General features: G+C 32.6%; 1 protein-coding gene across 2 annotated transcripts in view; it reads right to left on the bottom strand.

Annotated features, from left to right (window-relative positions):
- Window positions 1–1,249: 1,249 nt before the first annotated feature.
- LOC106684421 (acyl-coenzyme A thioesterase 13) overlaps window positions 1,250–18,915 on the bottom strand; it is a 27,217-nt gene continuing 9,551 nt past the window's right edge. Inside the window, exon 3 of one of the 2 annotated variants that reach the window (XM_014426499.2) lies at window positions 1,250–2,080. In XM_014426499.2, the coding sequence (XP_014281985.1) occupies window positions 1,924–2,080 (157 nt within the window). In that variant the 3' untranslated portion in view covers window positions 1,250–1,923. The remainder of the gene's footprint in view (window positions 2,081–18,915) is intronic. The other variant, XM_014426501.3, reaches the window with a different exon arrangement.

The raw sequence follows: 18,915 nt of genomic DNA on the forward strand, positions 1-18,915 counted from the left end.
TCATATAGCTGAAAAAAAATATCACATAAACGTTTTATTGCGAAATTATATGAAAGCTTCTATTCCATGACACTTTTTAACGTTTCATGTGCCCAAATCATTTATTATAATCAGACTTAAAATGAAAAAAACTTTCAACTAATATGAAATAAGGTGCACCATTCTTTGCTTGGTAAAAGATAAAATAACTTATTTTATTAAAAATAAAATTTATTTCTAAATACCGTTTTCTATCACCTGAATTTAATGAAAATTTAATAAAACAAGAATATTGAAACCATTGGGAAAAAATAAATAAAAAGCATTGTGTGAAAAAATGTATAAATTTTCTGATTAAATTTACAATTTTTAACACAATTCATTAATATTTTATATTGTTTACATAAAAGTTGGAACTAACAAACAAAATTTTTTAAATTTTATTATCATATGATGTTATTTTTTTTTTTTTTAGTTCCCGTTCATGTTTGGGCTAAAAACAATTAAGATAAAGAATCAATCTCATTGAATTAAGTATTTTGATAAAAAAAAAAAAAAAAAAAATAGAAATAATGGTTATGGATTATTAAAACAAGATAATAAAATTTCTTAATTTCCATGTACAAGGAAATTTATAACTACAGTTCCAGGTATGAAGAAGTGAGGGTTAAATTTTGAAGAGGTAAAGTTAATTTACTAGGTTGGTTTAGGGGTGGAAAGAATTTCATCTGGTTTTATTTATTAAAACCAAATAAAAAAAGGTTGTTTGTATTGAAAATTTCTAATTAATCCGGATTTAACCTTATTCTATAACATATCTCATATTAACTTAGTTAATATAGACTAAGAGATTGTTAAACAAAGAAGTTTTTTTAATGTAGAAATTTCGTACTCCAGTAGGAGGCTGGTAAAAAAAAATTGCGAATAATTTACCATTAAACGAAAAACCAAGCTTTGCGTAATTTATACGCTTGAGAGACTGCGTTCGTGTGAAATCTTCAGCTATAGCAAAGAAATTAGGATTTCATAAGCAAAAACGTGGTTTTCTTGAAAAAAATTTACAGCTCAACAATGGATTGAGATAGCAAGGTGAGGTTGGTCGTACTGAACTATATATTTTGTAAGCTATCCCTCCTAAATAACTGACATTTCCTGGTGATGTACATAAATATCTTATATCAAAGTATATCCAATTTCTGGAAAATACTTCGGCATTAAAAATTTCTTCCTACTTCTATTACTATTATAAAGGTTGAGAAAAGAAAACTAGTTTCAACAAGAATTGTATTCAAAGATAAAAATTATATTACAATGGAAAAATAAAAAAAAATCTTTTAATTCATTATAATAAAATCCAGAATTTTTAGAGGATAGTATCATCTTAAGCATACAAATTTATTTAGGATTTCTTCTCAAACGAAGGTTTTTTCTACCAAAGTCATAACTTACCCTATTTCTCCATTTCTTTAGCTGTCCCCTTTTCCATTAATTTTATGCCAGCTATGTTTAAAAATGCTCAATCTATCTAAATAGTATTTTTTTTGTTACCTTCAGCCTCCTGTTTCATCATCAATTTTGAAATTCTTCCTACCTTCTACCATTTAACATGCCAATACAACTTTTTTTTATGAACACCTCCAAAATATTTTTAAAACTTTGAAGAAAAATAATAATCAAAAACAAAGTCATTATCATTTACTATCAACACTACTTCACCAATTAAAAAACATTATATACCTTAAAACTAATGAGGACTGCAGTTTTCACTATGGTTTCAGACTCTGAAAATTATGAGATTCTATGGAATAATACAGATTATCTTTGGATATCTAATTTGAATTGTATTTTCCGATATTAAAAAAAAATATTACTTAGCTTATTAGGAATAACTACAAATGTCTAAAGTGCTGTTATTTATTAAACTATGTTTATCATGATATACTTTCAATTTTTAATGAATTTAGTGTGTGAACCTTTTGCTACCAGATCACCAGTTGCTTTATGAATAATATTAACATCCAAAAATGCTAAGGTTCTTCCACATTTATTTGTTTTAGCTTCAATAACAATCTGTTCTCCAAGTGGAACCCCTTTCAAGAATCTACAAAAACATAATAAACAAATAAACGTAATATATTGTAGACAGAAATGAAACTGATATATTTATTTTACTTCTAGATTTGTCCTAAAAATATTTTATGTAACAAAGGAAACCTGTAAATGTTTTTATGTATTGTCTTTATTTGCAATGCTATAAGATTTGAAAAACTTAATAATGCTACCTAATCCCTAACCTACAATTTTAAATATAAACATAAAATTTGAATAAATAATAGAAAATAATCTTCATCAATAATTATGGGAAAAAATTGGATTAATGGCCAAAAATCTAAATCATTCTCATAGGATTAAGGTTTTTAAACAATTGATAGGAACAAAACTAGATAAGATTGCGGAAAATGCGGTATGAGAAGTGTTGAGTATCTCAACACTGAGAGATATACCATAAATACCAGCTGATCAGTTGTAGTGTATGAATAATGATCTACAGACAAAAAAGATAACAGAAGCCCTATCTTGAGGTAAGATGGCACTACCAAAGGTTACCGAATAAAATCATAATTGCAGGCAAGGGCAAGAGTAAGGGAAGACAGAGATGAGACTTGGCAGATGACTTAGAACCATATATATTAAAATATATAGGGAGATGGTCAGGGTTGCGGTCAATAGTGAAACAAAAATAGTTTACAACTATTTATTTTCCAACGTTTCGCCCCACTTTGCAGGGCTTCATCAGGGCTGTCCAAATAAATAAGTTGAACAGAACAGTTGAGAGAACAGTTGCTGTTCAACTTATTTATTTGGACAGCCCTGATGAAGCCCTGCAAAGTGGGGCGAAACGTTGGAAAATAAATAGTTGTAAACTATTTTTGTTTCACTATTGACCGCAACCCTGACCATCTCCCAATATATCAATTTTTACGGTCAACTATACATACACATATACATATATATTAAAGTTCAGTTAATATATACTTTTTTCATTTTATCAATTATGTTTTTGAAGTTTAAAAATAACATTAAAATAAGTTTATATGAACCTAACTAAGCATTTTATTTTCATCACAGTAATTTCCCAGCAATCATAACTAGCACAAATCAGTCAAGAAAAGGGAAAAAAGAGGAGTGGGAAGAACAATAACATATTTTACAATTTTGTAGCTTATTTTATTTTCATAATTCACACATATCAAAAATTAAAAAATAATTTAACAACTAAGTAACAAGAGAGAGAAATTCTTTATTTATTTACAAGCAGAGCAGCCCAAATATATAGTTTTTGTGATATTACAAAACATACTTATCAATCTTTTATAAGATATCATTTCAATACATTTACAAAAATGATTTATTATACAAATATGATTTATTATACAAATAAACAGATCAAAATGACTATCTAATAGATAAAATTGGATTGATTATGTGCCATAATAGACTAGTATACAAATACAGTTCTTGTGAATGTGCAGAGGAAGGAGTATGACATGAAGTTATATAAAAAAGGAGGTGAATAAAATTAACTTAATTCAAATTATAATCTTAACACTTTCTTGAGACTGGTAATTTTTTTTAAAATAAATAATTTAAATTCTATCCATTTTAGTCTCAAAACCTTTTATTTTTTTTATAAGTCCAACGTTTCGGCCAATCCGGCCATCTTCAGGGACAATCTACTTAATACAATTTTGAAATTATATAATTTAAAAACTCCATGCAGGCTATTCTGCCAAGGTCAAAACATCAATTTCTAATTAGTCAATATTCACTTAAAACAAAATCAAAAACATTTATCACAGACTCTATTCCTTAAAAACTTTATCACAACATTGGGCAGAATAGCCTGCATGGAGTTTAGAGTTTTTAAATTATATAATTTCAAAATTGTATTAAGTAGATTGTCCCTGAAGATGGCCGGATTGGCTGAAACGTTGGACCTATAAGAAAAAGGTTTTGAGACTAAAATGGATAGAATGTAAATTATTTATTTAAAAAAAATTAACTTAATTCTTTTAAAATAAATAAATGAAAGTGTTGAGTATGTCACCACAGAGAGATATACCATAAATACCAACTGAACTGCTTTCCTATATGAGTTTTTTTGCTCTAATAGGAGAAAGAATTAAATTTCAATTAATGACTATAACACTGACGATAGATGGTCACTGCCTTGCCACTATTTTTTTAGGCATATTGATGGATTAATAGATAATTTCAGATAATTATTACCAATTTAGAGTGTATATTTTGAGGTTTGTTCTTAAAACAAAATTTACTTACAATAAGTTCAACTCTGGGGGTGCCAACATTGTTGGATGAACAGTTTCCAATGAGCATTGTTCTAAAAACTCTCAGGTCAGTGACTTGATTAATTGCTCCTATGTCATTTATTTTATAACAGTTTCATAGGTTTATTAAAATACATTTCAATCTTATAGATAGCAAAATTTTCTGTATTATTTTTGATATTGTACTGAGTGAGAAATATGTTATGTAGATCAAAGTTTTAGCAATATTTTTCTTTAAATGGTTGTTCTGGTAATAGGGCATAAGTTGGGTGCACAGTAATATTAATCATTCTAGTAGATATTATGTGCACAGCATCATCAAAACCTTTTCAATTAAAATTAGAATCTTTCCTAAATGAATAAATTAGGACTTATAATAAAAAAGGAAGTAATGGTTATCAGAAACATCTTTTGGATATTGATTTGAGGACTTAATAATCTAGGAAGTTCTACAAGAACAATATTAGGTTAAAATTGAAAGATTACATATTTATAGCAAGAAAATTTCAAACTATTGTCTTTTAGTTTGTAATCTGTGAAGATAGATATAAGCATGTGTACAATTATATATTTTAAGTAACAATAAAAACAGCTTTGAACATTAACGGCTCCTTATTGCTACGTATTGACAATACCAGGTTGGAAAGGAAGTTAAATTTAAGTTAGATATTCTGGATATTCATTATTGGTAGTTGCTGGCTCATGAATACGCAGCCAGGGAGGGCTAACACAATGTAGCAGGTAGGCAGCCCAACACTAACACCTGCATGATGGTCTGCATTCAATATTCTTATCTCCGAGCCATAAACAGCGGAAAGATGAAAGTGTTTTAGATATCAACAGGCCAAATGCCGCCTCAATCTTTCTATATTAGGATTCTAGTTTCCACCCCCTACATTTGATCAGCCAATGAAATAACTGGAAAGAAATTAGAAGGGAGGAAATAATTCTATCAAGGAAAACAACAGGAGAGGATTTTGGGGAAAAAGTTGGAATAGTCCAGATCGAGAGTTGCGAGATTGAGGGTGAGAAAAGCAGATAGTTTGAGAGCTGTAGGACCAAGACCCAGCAGAAGGCATCCAAAGCGATGGACAAGCACCAGCTAAGCCGAAGAGGAGGAACCGCCAAAGTCCACCTGAACCCAGAAAGCCGAAGCCCACAATACACATCAAATGAGTGATAGTCCTACACTGTAGTTTAAGTGGCAAATCATAGATAAATAGTAGATTCAGTAGAATGATATTACCAGTATTATCAATCCAATATTAATTAATATTAAGATATAATCAATATGCTTTGATTCCATAAGTTCTCTTTTATAAAATATTCTTCATTTGTAAATAACTGTGAATATAATCTAATGTTATCCTGTCTTGATTTTATGGTTTAAATGCCCCCTAGCTTAGTTTAGTAAATTGGAGAAGATATTAAATGATTAATTATATCTAGCATACCATAGCAAGGGGGTCTGTGGTATCTATTTCTTGATTTAAATAGGTAACTAATACCTTTCTAAGAACATTAGGTCAGTTTCCATAGGGGACCAATAGAGATGTATATTAGTAACAGAAATAGAGATGCACGAAGACAGAATAAATACTGTTACTGGAATCCCCATTCGCCTAAATCACGGTTAATCAGAAATATAGCATTATATATATATAATTGGATCTTGTGAAACATTGACTGAGAAATGTCTATAAATGATAAAAATGTAAATGATTGATGGACAGTTCAACCATTTTTTAAAATAAAATTTAATTCACTGATTCAGTAGAATCGGTGAGTTTCGTCATTTCTCAACCCTTATTACTTTTTTTTTTTAGTTTTGAACCCATATACTTGTAAGTGCGGTGACAATTCAAGAGACCTTTTTTTCTCTCTCTCTCTTTCCAACTCTTTTTTCTTTCATCTTTATTTATTTATTTATTCTTCCTTTTAGAAAAATGACAGTTAGTGGAACTGTGCGACCAGCACACAGTGCATCATTCAATGGGCAAAAATCAAAATATTTATTATGAGTTATTTACTACTGGGATTTTTAAACTAATCTTTAGACTACCGATGTATACATATATTAAACTGTTTATATTTTTCTATGAGGCCATATAAAGGTTAAACTCCAGGAATTAATTCCTTTTGAGGTAACCACATTATCAGTTACAATTTGTTCACTTCCAGTGTGCGTCTCATTTTTATGGGAAAAACCACCTATAGTCATGGAATCTAAGAGCCAAGGTATGTTTAATACATTTAATACTGTAAAAAAGGGGAAAGTTAATCCAAAGTTAATTTCAATATAAAAATACTATTGCAACTTTGATTTGCAAATGGGGGTTTGACGGGAGTGGTGGTCATAGCATCTACAATCAAAATTCTTCATTTATGATAAACATAATTCAAACAAATATCACGAAATTTCAATTTTCCCTAATTTTAAAATGACCTTTCTCAAAAAAGCTAAAACCGTTGAGATTTAGGAGTAGAATTATTTATTGGACTGTTCTGAACCAAATGTAAAAAAAAGAAGTTTGTATATACTTGCAAGTTTTTTTTATTTTTTTAGAAAATTCGAAAACAGACACCAATGTTTTCAACATTTTGTGTTCCACCCCTAATGAGTGAAAGAAAGAAGTAATCATGAATTTTTCAATAGAATATTTCAATATAAAATAGCTCTGACGAGGTTCATCCACTTATCAAAAAAAGTTTTGCGAGCTTTGGTCTGTGGGAACTAAAAACAAATGGGAAAGCTGCCACCGAATTTTGAAACAATTTATTTCCAAACATAAACATTGACTCGATTTACCTTTTTTATTGCCAGATTATATTGAGGAAAAATTAGAAAACAAAACATCCTGTTCAAATTTCTACATGTGGCCGACCACGAAAATATTTATGGAATGCTCTGAAAAAAACAAAAAAAAGGTGGGTTGAACATGTCGTTATAAGTTACACACCCGATGAACTTAATTTTGTGGCATCAATGTCATCACAAACTGTCCACATCAAAGGCACCGATTGTCATTGTTTAACACAAACACAAGGCCTAGCGTTGTTTTATGATTTAGAGCTTTCGGAGAGGAAGTACAAACTTTTGAGAAATGTGGTGAATGCCATACATCAAGATTGCTTCCCAGTTTATACATGGTAAATAAAACTAAACACAGTTATTTACCAGAAATTGTGAACGTGTGGGAACTAGTAGCAACAGTTAAACTTCAAGATGTTTTGTATAAAGTATAGAAAGAATTTCAAAGTTAATAAAAATACTATTGCAACTTTGATTTGCAAATGGGGGTTTGATGGGAGTGGTGGTCATAGCATCTACAATCAAAGATTTAATGACGATAAAAATACTGATGACTATCTATTCATAAGTGCTTTTGTCCCAATAAAGTTGACAGATACCGAATTGGGAAAACCCTTCTGGATTAATGACCACCCATCGTCACCGATCTACTGTTGACCTATAAAATTTATTTTTAATAAAGAATGTCTAGATCTTGTTCTAAACAAAGAAAAAGACATACAATTTCAAATTCAACATTTACAAATGGTTGCCTTAAGTGTATATGATTTTAATATATTATAATATAAGTGTATATAATTTTAATATACGTTTTTTATTTTCATTTAACCATGCTTGATGGTAGTGTTTGTAATATTTTGTCCAGAACAAACAATACAGCAACATGTTATATTTGTGGAGCAAAGCCAACAGAAATGAATGAAGTCGAATTTAAAAAAAACACCAAATGTTGACAACTTTCGCTACGGTTTATCCTTGTTCCATGCTTGGATAAGAGCTTTCGAATATTTGCCGCATATAGCCTACAGGCTTTCATTCAAAACATGGCAAGTTAGAGGCCCCGAAAACAAAGCACTCTTTGAAAATGAAAAGAGAAGAATAAAATTGGCTTTTAAATCTCAGTTAGGTTTAGTAGTTGACAAGCCTTAATTAGGGCTTAAGGCTTTGGTAGTTCTAATGATGAAAACACAGCAAGGCATTTTTTTCTTAATCCCAAAGTTAGTGCAGAAATAGCTGGAATAAATGAACAATTAATTACAAATTTGTCCATCATTCTTAGAGTGATATCGTCAGGGAAAGACATTAACAATTGTTTCACTAAATGGCCTTGTTAAAAAGATTTGTATAAGGCCTAGATTTGTATTTGGACCTATATGGATGGTGCTACATACCCGGTAGTCTGTATAAATTATTAGTTCATGGTATTGAAGTAATTGACTTTTTGACGTGCCTATAGGCCAATTATCTGAAGAGGCTTTAGAAGCTATGCACGAGATACTTCGAGAAAATAGACAGCAACACACTCGCAAATCGTCTTAGGACAAACTTGTGGGGATCTAATGAGAAATCCCCTTATCATGTATGATCCCTTTATTGCTTCACAGAGAAGTATATAAAGATAACATCAAAAATTTGATAAAGATATTGAAGGTTTTTCTAATGTCTCAAACACTTCGAATAAAAGTTTAAACGATTTTATTTCAAATTTAGAATTAGATACATCAGATTCATACTCTGATGATTTTGTATACATAAATTTATTATTGTTTTTATTTTTAAGCTCTGATTTTTTTTTTACCCAAATATTTACATATTTTGAACCCTTATATTATGTCAAAATCTTCTGCTGTAATTTGCATAACTTATTAGGTATAATTTGTTTTATTTACAGAAAAAAAATTGTATTTATCTTTAGAGACTAACTAGCTGTGCATCCCGTCATTGATGGGTTATTATTAAACACCTGTCTAGTCACCCTCCTCATCCATTTGGGTATGTTGGTAATCTTAAAGAAGTTTCTTGCAAGAATTCATAAACAATAGATTTTTGTCCACCAACTCCATATATTTGAGGCACTGTGCGGCAGTCCTAAAGTTAATGCTGACAACCCACCACCGGCGGTGATAAAAGACAAACATACACTACCAGAAAGGTCTATGGCAGGAAAGCCGTATCAGATTCACCAGAGAGATGGGCGAACTGAGTTACTTCCTAAAAGGAGTGTTAAAACCTAAAATCTGGTTTATTTTAATAAAATTGTTTTATTTCAATTATTTTTTATTTTGTTAACTATAATTGTATTTATATTTTTTAATTAAGAGTTTTTTAACTCTTTACGTGAATTACAGACATATGAGAGATTGGTCATTGTGTATAAATATATAGTTGTTATGTGGCATCTATACAAATTAACAGTACCAACTGCAGTGGAATAAGGCCCTGGATACAGGCTGATAAGAGCCAGTCTTCTGCCAGTGTTGCGAAGCATTGGAGCTATCTGGGTATCTAGTGCTCTCCCCCACCGATTCATCGTCATTGTTCAATCGTCTAGTGTTTGTGCCACAATCTTACGAGCGTGAATGACTTTTTTATTTGCTTAAATCTCAATTTTTCTTTATTTGGTTTCTAACCATTATAATAGTAAACATTTAATTATTTATTTATTAAAAACAAAATATTTTAGTTTGTCTTTATATAAATATTTTATTATTTTATAACTCATCAATTTTTTAAATAATTATAGGATAATTTATTTTAATTTATTTGTTTATATTTCAAGAGTATTAATTTTTGTATGTCATTTGGAAGGATATTTTCTTTTATTTTTCTTCATTATTTTGTTTTTTTTGTGGAATTTTAATTAATCAGGTCATGCGTATTTTTTAAACCCGACCAGAAATTATTTTGTAGGAGGATAGTCTGGGTGGCGGTCAATAAAGATATCAAAATAGTAAAAGAAAACTATTTATTGTAAACCAATGTTTCGCCCCACTTTTAAATTATTTTATTTATAGGAAAAGAGATTTGTATTTCATTCAAGAAAAAACCCTTGACCCAGCAATTCCAGGAGGAATACAAGGATCAGAGGCGAGAACTCCGGCAAGCTATCAAATTGAGTAAGCGACGATGCTGGAAAGAGCTTTGTGATGAAGTGCGTAAGGACCCATGGGGAAGACCCTACCGCACAGTGATGAAGAAACTGAAAACCAGCACTATGAACTCGCCCATGTGCCCGGTGACAGTGCAGAGGATCATTACTACTCTGTTTCCTGAACAAGAGGAATTAAGGCAGACAGAGTCGTTGCCCCCATTTGATGTACCAGCGGTAACGACAGGAGAGCTCAGTGACATCTGCCGTAGCCTTCAGATGGGAAAGGCCCCTGGCCTAGACAGTATTCCAAATGTAGCACAGAAGGAGGCAATGGAAACCAGATCACATCTCTTTCTGGATGTCTTTAGTTCATGCTTGCATGAGTGGTATTTTCTCTCACCATGGAAAAGACAATGCCTGGTTCTGATCCCAAAGAGCAAAGGAAGGCCATCAGAACCTTCAGCCTATTGACCGATTTGCCTGCTGGATACAGCTGGGAAAGCTTTGGAGAAGGTCATTGCAAATAGGTAACAAGAGTTCACAGAAGGAGTGGCAGGCCTCTCCAGGAATCAATTTGGTTTGTGGAAAGTGAGATCAACGGTAGACGCTATCACGTTGGTGGTGGAAAAGGCCAGGAAGGCTATAGCAGGGAAGAGATGGAGAAGAGGCACAAAATACTATTGTGCAATTGTCACGATGGATGTAAGGAATGCCTTTAACACAGCAAGATGGAGCTGCATCCTGGATGCCCTGCTGGTAATTAATGTCCCAGAATACCTCAGGAGTATCATTCGTGACTACTTCAAGGACAGGACCTTGATATTTTCAACAGAGGATGGCTCAAGAAGGTTTAATGTGACTGGCCATGTACCCCAGGGTTCGTTGCTAGGACCTCTATTGTGGAATGCTATGTACGACGGAGTCCTTAGGCCTAGTCTACGAGAGGGTTCCGAAATAGTGAGCTTTGCTGATGATATCGTGGTGCTAATCGAAGCAAAGTATAAAGAAGACCTCATGCTGAAGGTCGACCATTGTGTCGCTTCGGTTCAAGATTGGCTAGAATCTGTCGGGCTGTAATTAGCAGACAATAAGATAGAGGCCCTTCTCAGTAGCAGGAAAATGAGGGAAACTATCACCTGGAGAGTGGGTAGGCAAGAGATCCAGTCCAAGCCTTCTTTGACTTATCTCGGGGTAAGGATCGATGATAGACTCCGGTTCAGAGAGCATATTCAGTGGGTGAGTGATAAAGCGGCTAGGGTCATCACCCCACTGTCACGTTTAATGCCCAACATAGGCGGACCCAGGAACAGCCGTAGGCTGTTGATATCCAGTGTGGTCCCATCCATTCTGCTCTACGCTGCTGCGGTATGAAAGGATGCGTTGGGTACTGAGGCCTGCAGAAGACCGATGGTGTCGGTGTATCATAGGAGTGCGCTAAGAGCGATCAGCTCGTTTTGTACAGTCTCATACGAAGCTGCTTGTGTGGTGGCCAGGATACCACCGATTGAGCTGATCGCTGACGAGAGGAGCCGCTCTTATAATAGTGTTGACTATATTCCCAGAGACGTATTAAGAAAGAAGACTATAAGAAAATGGCAACGTCGCTGGAATATGGCATTCAGTGGAAGGTGGACACACAACGCTAGTGCCCAACCCACATCAAGGCCTGGTTGAATAGGAACCAAGGGAAAGTAGACTATTATATCACCCAGTTTATCACAGGGCATGGTTGCTTCTGAGCCTACCAGTATAGGTTTAAGCTCGATGACACTGGAGAATGTCCATTGTGCCCAGGAATGGAAGAGAGTGCAGAACATGTTTTCTTCTTCTATCTCCACTTTCATGAAGAAAGGAGTTAGCTCCGACGCGTTCGCGGCTCAGACCCGGCAGCAGATCGTCAACATTATACTGCTTAACCACGATTATTGGATGGCAGGCCAACGATTCGCTGCACAGGTGATGCAAAAGTTAAGAAATGAGGAGAAAGATAGGCGAACCAGGATATAGCCTAAGCCAATGAGGCGGGCACACAGCCACTCACCCCCATGATGTGATGCCTAACGGCAGTCCCGTGGAGGGTGAAAAACAGGTGTAGGGAGGTTGGTTTTAGTGGGTAAAAATCCCACACACGGATAGGTACGGGCCTATTCGTGTCTTTTGAATATTTCCACCTACCCTCATAAAAAAAACAAAAAAACACACACATACATAATTGATTGAAATCACTTTGTCTTATATGAATTATTGATTGAAAATACTTGAAAGTTATTAAAATTGTTTATTTAATATGCCATTATCTAAAGTTGAAATGGAAAATATACCATATTTTAATGGTGAATCGAATAATTTAGAAAATTTTATATGTATTGTGAGACAATTAAAAGAAAAATTATGTGCTAAGTAATTCATTTAAACAATTAAATGAAAAAAAATTGATAAATCAGGTAGTTTCTTGTCTCACTGATAAAGGAACGTACTTTAAATTAAGTTATAGTTTTGAAACTATTGAGGAATTATTAAATTGCCTCCAAAGTGTTATTCGGGATTGTAGATCAATTGAACAATTAACGTTTGATTTATTTGAAACAAAAATAAAAATATATGAACACCTGTTAGATTATCTTGAAAGGTTGGAACCAATTAGAAAAATGATAAAATATCGCTACTATTTTGATAAAATAAATAATAAGGAATTAATTACTGCCATGTTAGAGCGCCGAATACTCTATCATTTTTATTCAAATATGCCTCTTAATATTGGAGTTAATATAATGTCAAAAGTGGATGAACTTGAGAACTTAGATGACTTAAGAGTTTTGATACAAAATGAAAGTAATATTTTTAATGATGCAGTTTTTCCAACAAATACACCCAAAACAGAGAATATAATGAACATTTTCACAAAAATAGTAACAATTATCAAATTCATGAAAAAAATTATGGTTCGATAAAAACTTTTAAAGAGTGCACTACTAATAGAAATCAAAAGTATTTTTCGAACGAAAAACTGACCAGGAATATTAGACAGCACCAAAAACAAAAACACGGTAGTAATATAAGACAAACCGCTTCATATTTTAACTCGCAATATGTTACACTAAAAAATAGAGTAACATATGCAATGGCACCTAGTACCGAAGAAGACCCTAAAGATTGGAAAATTAGGGAACTAAGAAAAGAACTGAAACAATTTAGTAACACCGATCATTTTCTAAACCCAGAAATAGAAAGTTCGGATATCATACAGCAAATAAAATAATAAAGTATCCGACAGTACAATTAAAATAGACCAAAAAACAGAATCAAATATAATTTTAGATAAAGATTGTCCAACTAAAAAGTCCATACCCGAAAAAACAAATCTAGATGTTCAGAGACAAAAAATTTGAAAACAATATCTTAGAAACTGAAACAGAAATTATAGAACGGGTAAAAGTGAGTGTTAATGATGATAATAATTTTTAAAAATTTGACTTAAATAAAGAAGATGAAAATAAAAATATGAAAAATAATGTCCATGAGGTTAATTTCGTTTGGCCTCAAGAAGGCGCAGAAACGCTAAAGAGTAAAGTTTCTAAAGGATTTTATATCCAAGTTAAATAAAATTAAAAATAGTGGAAAGAGTGATAAAGTTTTAAAAAAATAAAGAATTAGAAACCGGAATAGTATCTAAATGGCTATTCGTGAAGAAGATAAGAATAAAAAATTGCTCATAAAAGAGAAAAATAAATTTTATTTAGGGGAAATTAATGAAAAGTTAGAAGAAGAAAGTGAGAAAAAATTAAATAAATTAATAATAAAAGAATAATCTATTGCAAACAAAGGTTTTCCAGCTATTGAAGAATGTTTATGTCAAACAGAAGGTGATAGGTTATTTGGATTACCTGTGACTACTAATCATAGGATAATGAATGAAGAAAAATCTGATAAGATAAATAATGATTTCTCTATAGCGAAACTAAAAGAAAATTCAAAGCCCTTAGCATCTAAAGATAGTGAGCATTCTGTTGCTAATTGTCTGAATCAAGTACATGTTAATGGAAAATAAATTATTGAGTAAAACCATAATTCAGTTAGTTGGGACAAAGTAATAACCACACCAGCAGTGAATCAGATTACTCCATCGGAACAAGAATTCATTCAGAAAAAGATTATAGAAAATACTGGTTAAAAAATACCATCTGTAATGAGCCGAAATAAAGTAAGAATCACATCTGATAGTGCAGTAAATGGATTTGCGAAAGCAAAAACTTTATTCAAACTGAAGATTTTGATTCTGAATGTAATAAAATTCTTGGAATAAATTTGGATGACTTAACCAACGTTTCTCTTGATGCATTAGAAATTTTAAATTAAGATGTTCCATTAAAGGCTTGGACATTGATGAAAATATTAATGTAAGTTCTAAAATTGAAGAAGCAGTTAACGTCACTGACACAGAAGAGTACGTTAAACAATATCGGGTAGAAAGGGAATTGAGTTCTTTAAAAAACTAGAAAATTTTTATTCAAATTTGTTAAAAGAAGAAGGGTTAGTAAAGCAGAGTAAGACAGAAAAGTTAAAAAAGGATGAACTAACTAATAATTTAAAGAAGACAGAGTCGATTTTAGATTATTCAATGATGTTAGAAATTACGAAGAAAATTAGTGTTTCAAGAAAGATTTTACTAGAAGTCCTGCACTATGTAACTACATTTGAAATTTCTACAGAAATTAGTAATCTGTTTAAACATAATTTTGTATGGAACATAGTTGCAATTCTTAATGAAAAGGTATTATTAAAGGTACCCATTCAATATATTAATAGCATTAAGGAAAGAAAAAATATTTTCAGATTAGGGATATAATTAAAAGATTAAAAACCGAAATAAAAGAAATTTACAACAAATTCACAAATGGCCATTTGGTAAAACTATTTTAAGTCTAGGGATGTTGCAGCCGTATGAACATAATTATAAAGTTAATAAAAGCCAAATGTAAAACTTTATTAATCTTATCCATTTATTCCTTCAATTAAAATAATTAGGATATTGCTAAAAAACCTTTTAAACTTATTTAAAAGATTTTTAAAGGACTACACTTTACATGACATTTTTAACACCGATGAAACTGGACTATTCTTTAACTTGTTGCCCTCCAAAACAAAACATTGGCTGAGAAGAACGACTCCTGCTTCGGAGGAAAGAAAAGCAAACGAATAACGGTGCTTATAACAACGAACACTGATGGAACAAACAAAATGCGACCCCTCGTAATTGGAAAATCACAGAAACCCCGATGTTTCAAAGGCATACGGACTTTCCCAGCTGACTACGACTACAACACAAAGGCATGGATGACAGCAAAAATTTTCGAACAGTATCTTCAATAGTTAGATTCAAAAATGGGCAAAGAAAAAAGAAAATTCTTCTTTTAATGGATTGCTGTGCCGCCCACCTGCCAGATATCAAATTAAAAAATGTTCGTGTTGAATTTTTTCCAGCAAATCAGTCACCTTCAGCCGCTTGACCTCGGCATAATTGCTACAATGAATGCTTACTACTGAAAACACCTTTTGCAACACACAATATCACTCCTAGAAGCAGGAAAAAAAAATCAATGTTCTTCAGGTAAGCTTTAAAAATAATATGGAAACTATGTACATATGTGTGATCAAAATATTTTTTCCTACGATTTTACAGGCTATGCAGTTCACATCAGTATCTTGGAATGCTGTTCAGCCAACTACTATCGAAAAGTGCTTCCGTAAAGCAGGGATCACTCTAGAAGATTTGGGACATGAAGAAACCACCGAAGAGATAGAAGTTTTCAAAAACCCTCCGGAGCGGTCAAATGTTCTTCCGACATTACATTCGAAAATTTCATAGAGTACAACAATCTGGCAGTCTGCGCGCCTCAAAGCAACGAAGCCATAATCGCAGAAATTGCCCCAACCCCAACCGAAGAAAGCTCGGACGATTCCGATTCAGATGACAAAGATCCTTTGCCTCTTCCATCTTTTCCAGAAGCTCTTGAAGTATTTGAAGTTGTAAAACGTTTTATATATGCGAAATAAATTAGCGAGAAGGAATCTAACACCTTAACAGAATGCGAAAGAATGATGTATTCAGCCAAAAGCAACATGAAACAAACAAACAAAAGGCAATTTTTTTGTCAAAAATTGAAAAATTCAGATTAAAGATAAATTAAATTTTCATACAATAAATAATTTTTTTTTCACTTTACTTTGTTTTTCTTTCAACTGCATACAACATTCGTATATGTATCTACTAAGTACGAGAAAAAAATTCTCAAAAATATACATACATAATATGTATTGCGTATTCACTTACACGAAATATTCACTTATATAAAGAATTTTTGGTACCCCCTCATATTCGTTAAACTGAGACTTCACTGTATATATAGCTGTGCTAAATCCAATAAAACCAGTCTGTCACAGAAGTTCAAGCCTGTTATATCTTATACCCTTTTCTCTTTCTTTAACATTTTGCACTCGCCGATACTTAATTGGTGTCAAAATCCAAGAGCTTTAGATACCGGAGTAATTTTTGTTTTCAAGAGGAAATTTTTTTTGTTTTGAGATTGTCGTTTCCTTTTATTTCATAAAAATAGAGCCAGTAACGGAATCAAGAGAGCAGCAGTTCTGAACCTGGAGGATTGTTCCAACAAACAACCAACCTTTATCTGGAACTTACCTCCAGAAGAGATTCAGCCACTACCAAAAGTCTCATTAGCGCAAGCTCATGCCACGATGCTAGAATGGATTAAGGTCCGTACGGCAACTGCCCAGGACCTGAGGAAGGTGGTGTCAGACTTAAAAAAATTCACTGGAGAGACCGGAGAATTAAATCACTTTTTAAAGGGGGGGGTGACTGACTAATAAGCCGAATTGAAGCGAAGTATATCGAAAATCTACTCAATAGTGAAGATACAGAGGCATTAAAAGCAGCGTCGTCTGCAGGGTGAAAAGAAGTATCCTCAATCAAATTCAAGAAGATGAAGGGACATCCTGGACCGTGATCAAGGCAAGATTGAAGAAAGCATTTGGAGAGGATCAGTGGGGCCTAGAGGAGAACATATTTATGATGATCAGGGAGACAAAGAAACCGAGACAGTCTAGAGGGCAGTATGCCGAGGCACACTACAACAGAATAGCTGATAAACTCAGCGAAATGATGGAGACAATCCAGGTACAGGGTTGGATGCAATTACTATCCAATGTACTAAAGATTCAGCTGGTAAAAGAGCTAGGGAAGAATTAGAGAATGCCGAGAGAACGCTCTTTTTGTAGACTATGCTCAGGAACTAATAGACACAAACGCGCATGAACAGGAGGCTCCTGAGATCGCAGCTTCGAGTGTGGAAACGAGGGAAACATAGCTAGACAATGTCCCTATGTGCACAGTAGGCAGGGATCGGGCCCAATGAAACCGATGAAAGTGAACGCCCAAAGTCTAAGGTGAAGGAGAGTAAACCAAAGAAGAAATGATTCCGCAAGCAAGTCCTCAGAAGCGGAAAGAACCAGAAAGGAGATCTGAAGGGGATGCCAGCAGAGGGGGACCGGATACTGGTGAATTACAATGTGAGGTAGAAGAGCAGCGGTCTGCCTATAATAGAGATAGCAGGAGTGAGATGCCTTGTGGACACCGGCAGTTCCAAAAAAGAATTACTGAATTTTACAAAGAAGTAAATAAAAAGGTTACAGTGGACGATAATAGTGAAAAAGGACAAGATGAAACAATGAGTAATGACAATAATAAAAATTTCTTCAGACTTCAATAAATACGAGGCCAGACTAATAAAATAAAAAGAACGCTAACAGAATATGATCATGTAAATATCAGAACTGGTCTATACAATAACAATAAGTTACAAAGTAAGCTGTCCAACATGAAAGACAATATTAATAATATGGAAAAAATAAATGCAACGTACAAGATAGATTGTAAAAATTGTGAGAAAGTATGCAAGGGTGAAACATAAAAAAAACCGGAAACTAGAATCAAGCAACATGCAACTAACTGTAGACATGTCAAAAATATAAATTGCAAAGCACTGGCCCCACAGCATAAAATTGAACCACAAAATCAACTTTGAACACCCCAAAATAATAGATACTATCTATTATTAATAAAAAAAATCACTAAGTTTAATTTAAATTACACAATAGACAAATTGGGATCTATAAATAGAGAGGTAACCAAACAGCACACTGGTCATGAGATAAGGTCCAAAGAGGTAGTAAGAAATATAGAACAATGTTTGTGCAAAAGAGAGGAGAATAATGCACCAATAATGAATGATAATAAAATAAAAACAATGTGAAGAAATTCTTTTCAGCCATGTTCAATAATGACATAATTTCCCTAGTGAAATTAAAAGTTTGACTAATTATGAGGTAAATATAATTATATCAATCATAAAAAAACTTGGATGAGGATTGTTGTTATTGTGAAATATTATTTTTGTATGTTATTGAAGTACATGAATATGAGACAGTGGTACCGAAATATTGTACAACATATGATAATTTAAAATAAAATATATTCAAATTGAAAGTTTTTAACCTCTAACATTTATTGTAAGGAAGAAAAAACCATAATTGATGTTCAATTGGATTAACAATATCCAATTCTTCTCATTGACCGAGGGGTAACTCTAAATGATCAAAATACTGATGAT

This window comes from Halyomorpha halys, unplaced genomic scaffold (assembly GCF_000696795.3).
Source record: "Halyomorpha halys isolate HHAL.00 unplaced genomic scaffold, Hhal_1.1 Scaffold580.1, whole genome shotgun sequence".
Taxonomy (NCBI): Eukaryota; Metazoa; Arthropoda; class Insecta; order Hemiptera; family Pentatomidae; genus Halyomorpha; species Halyomorpha halys.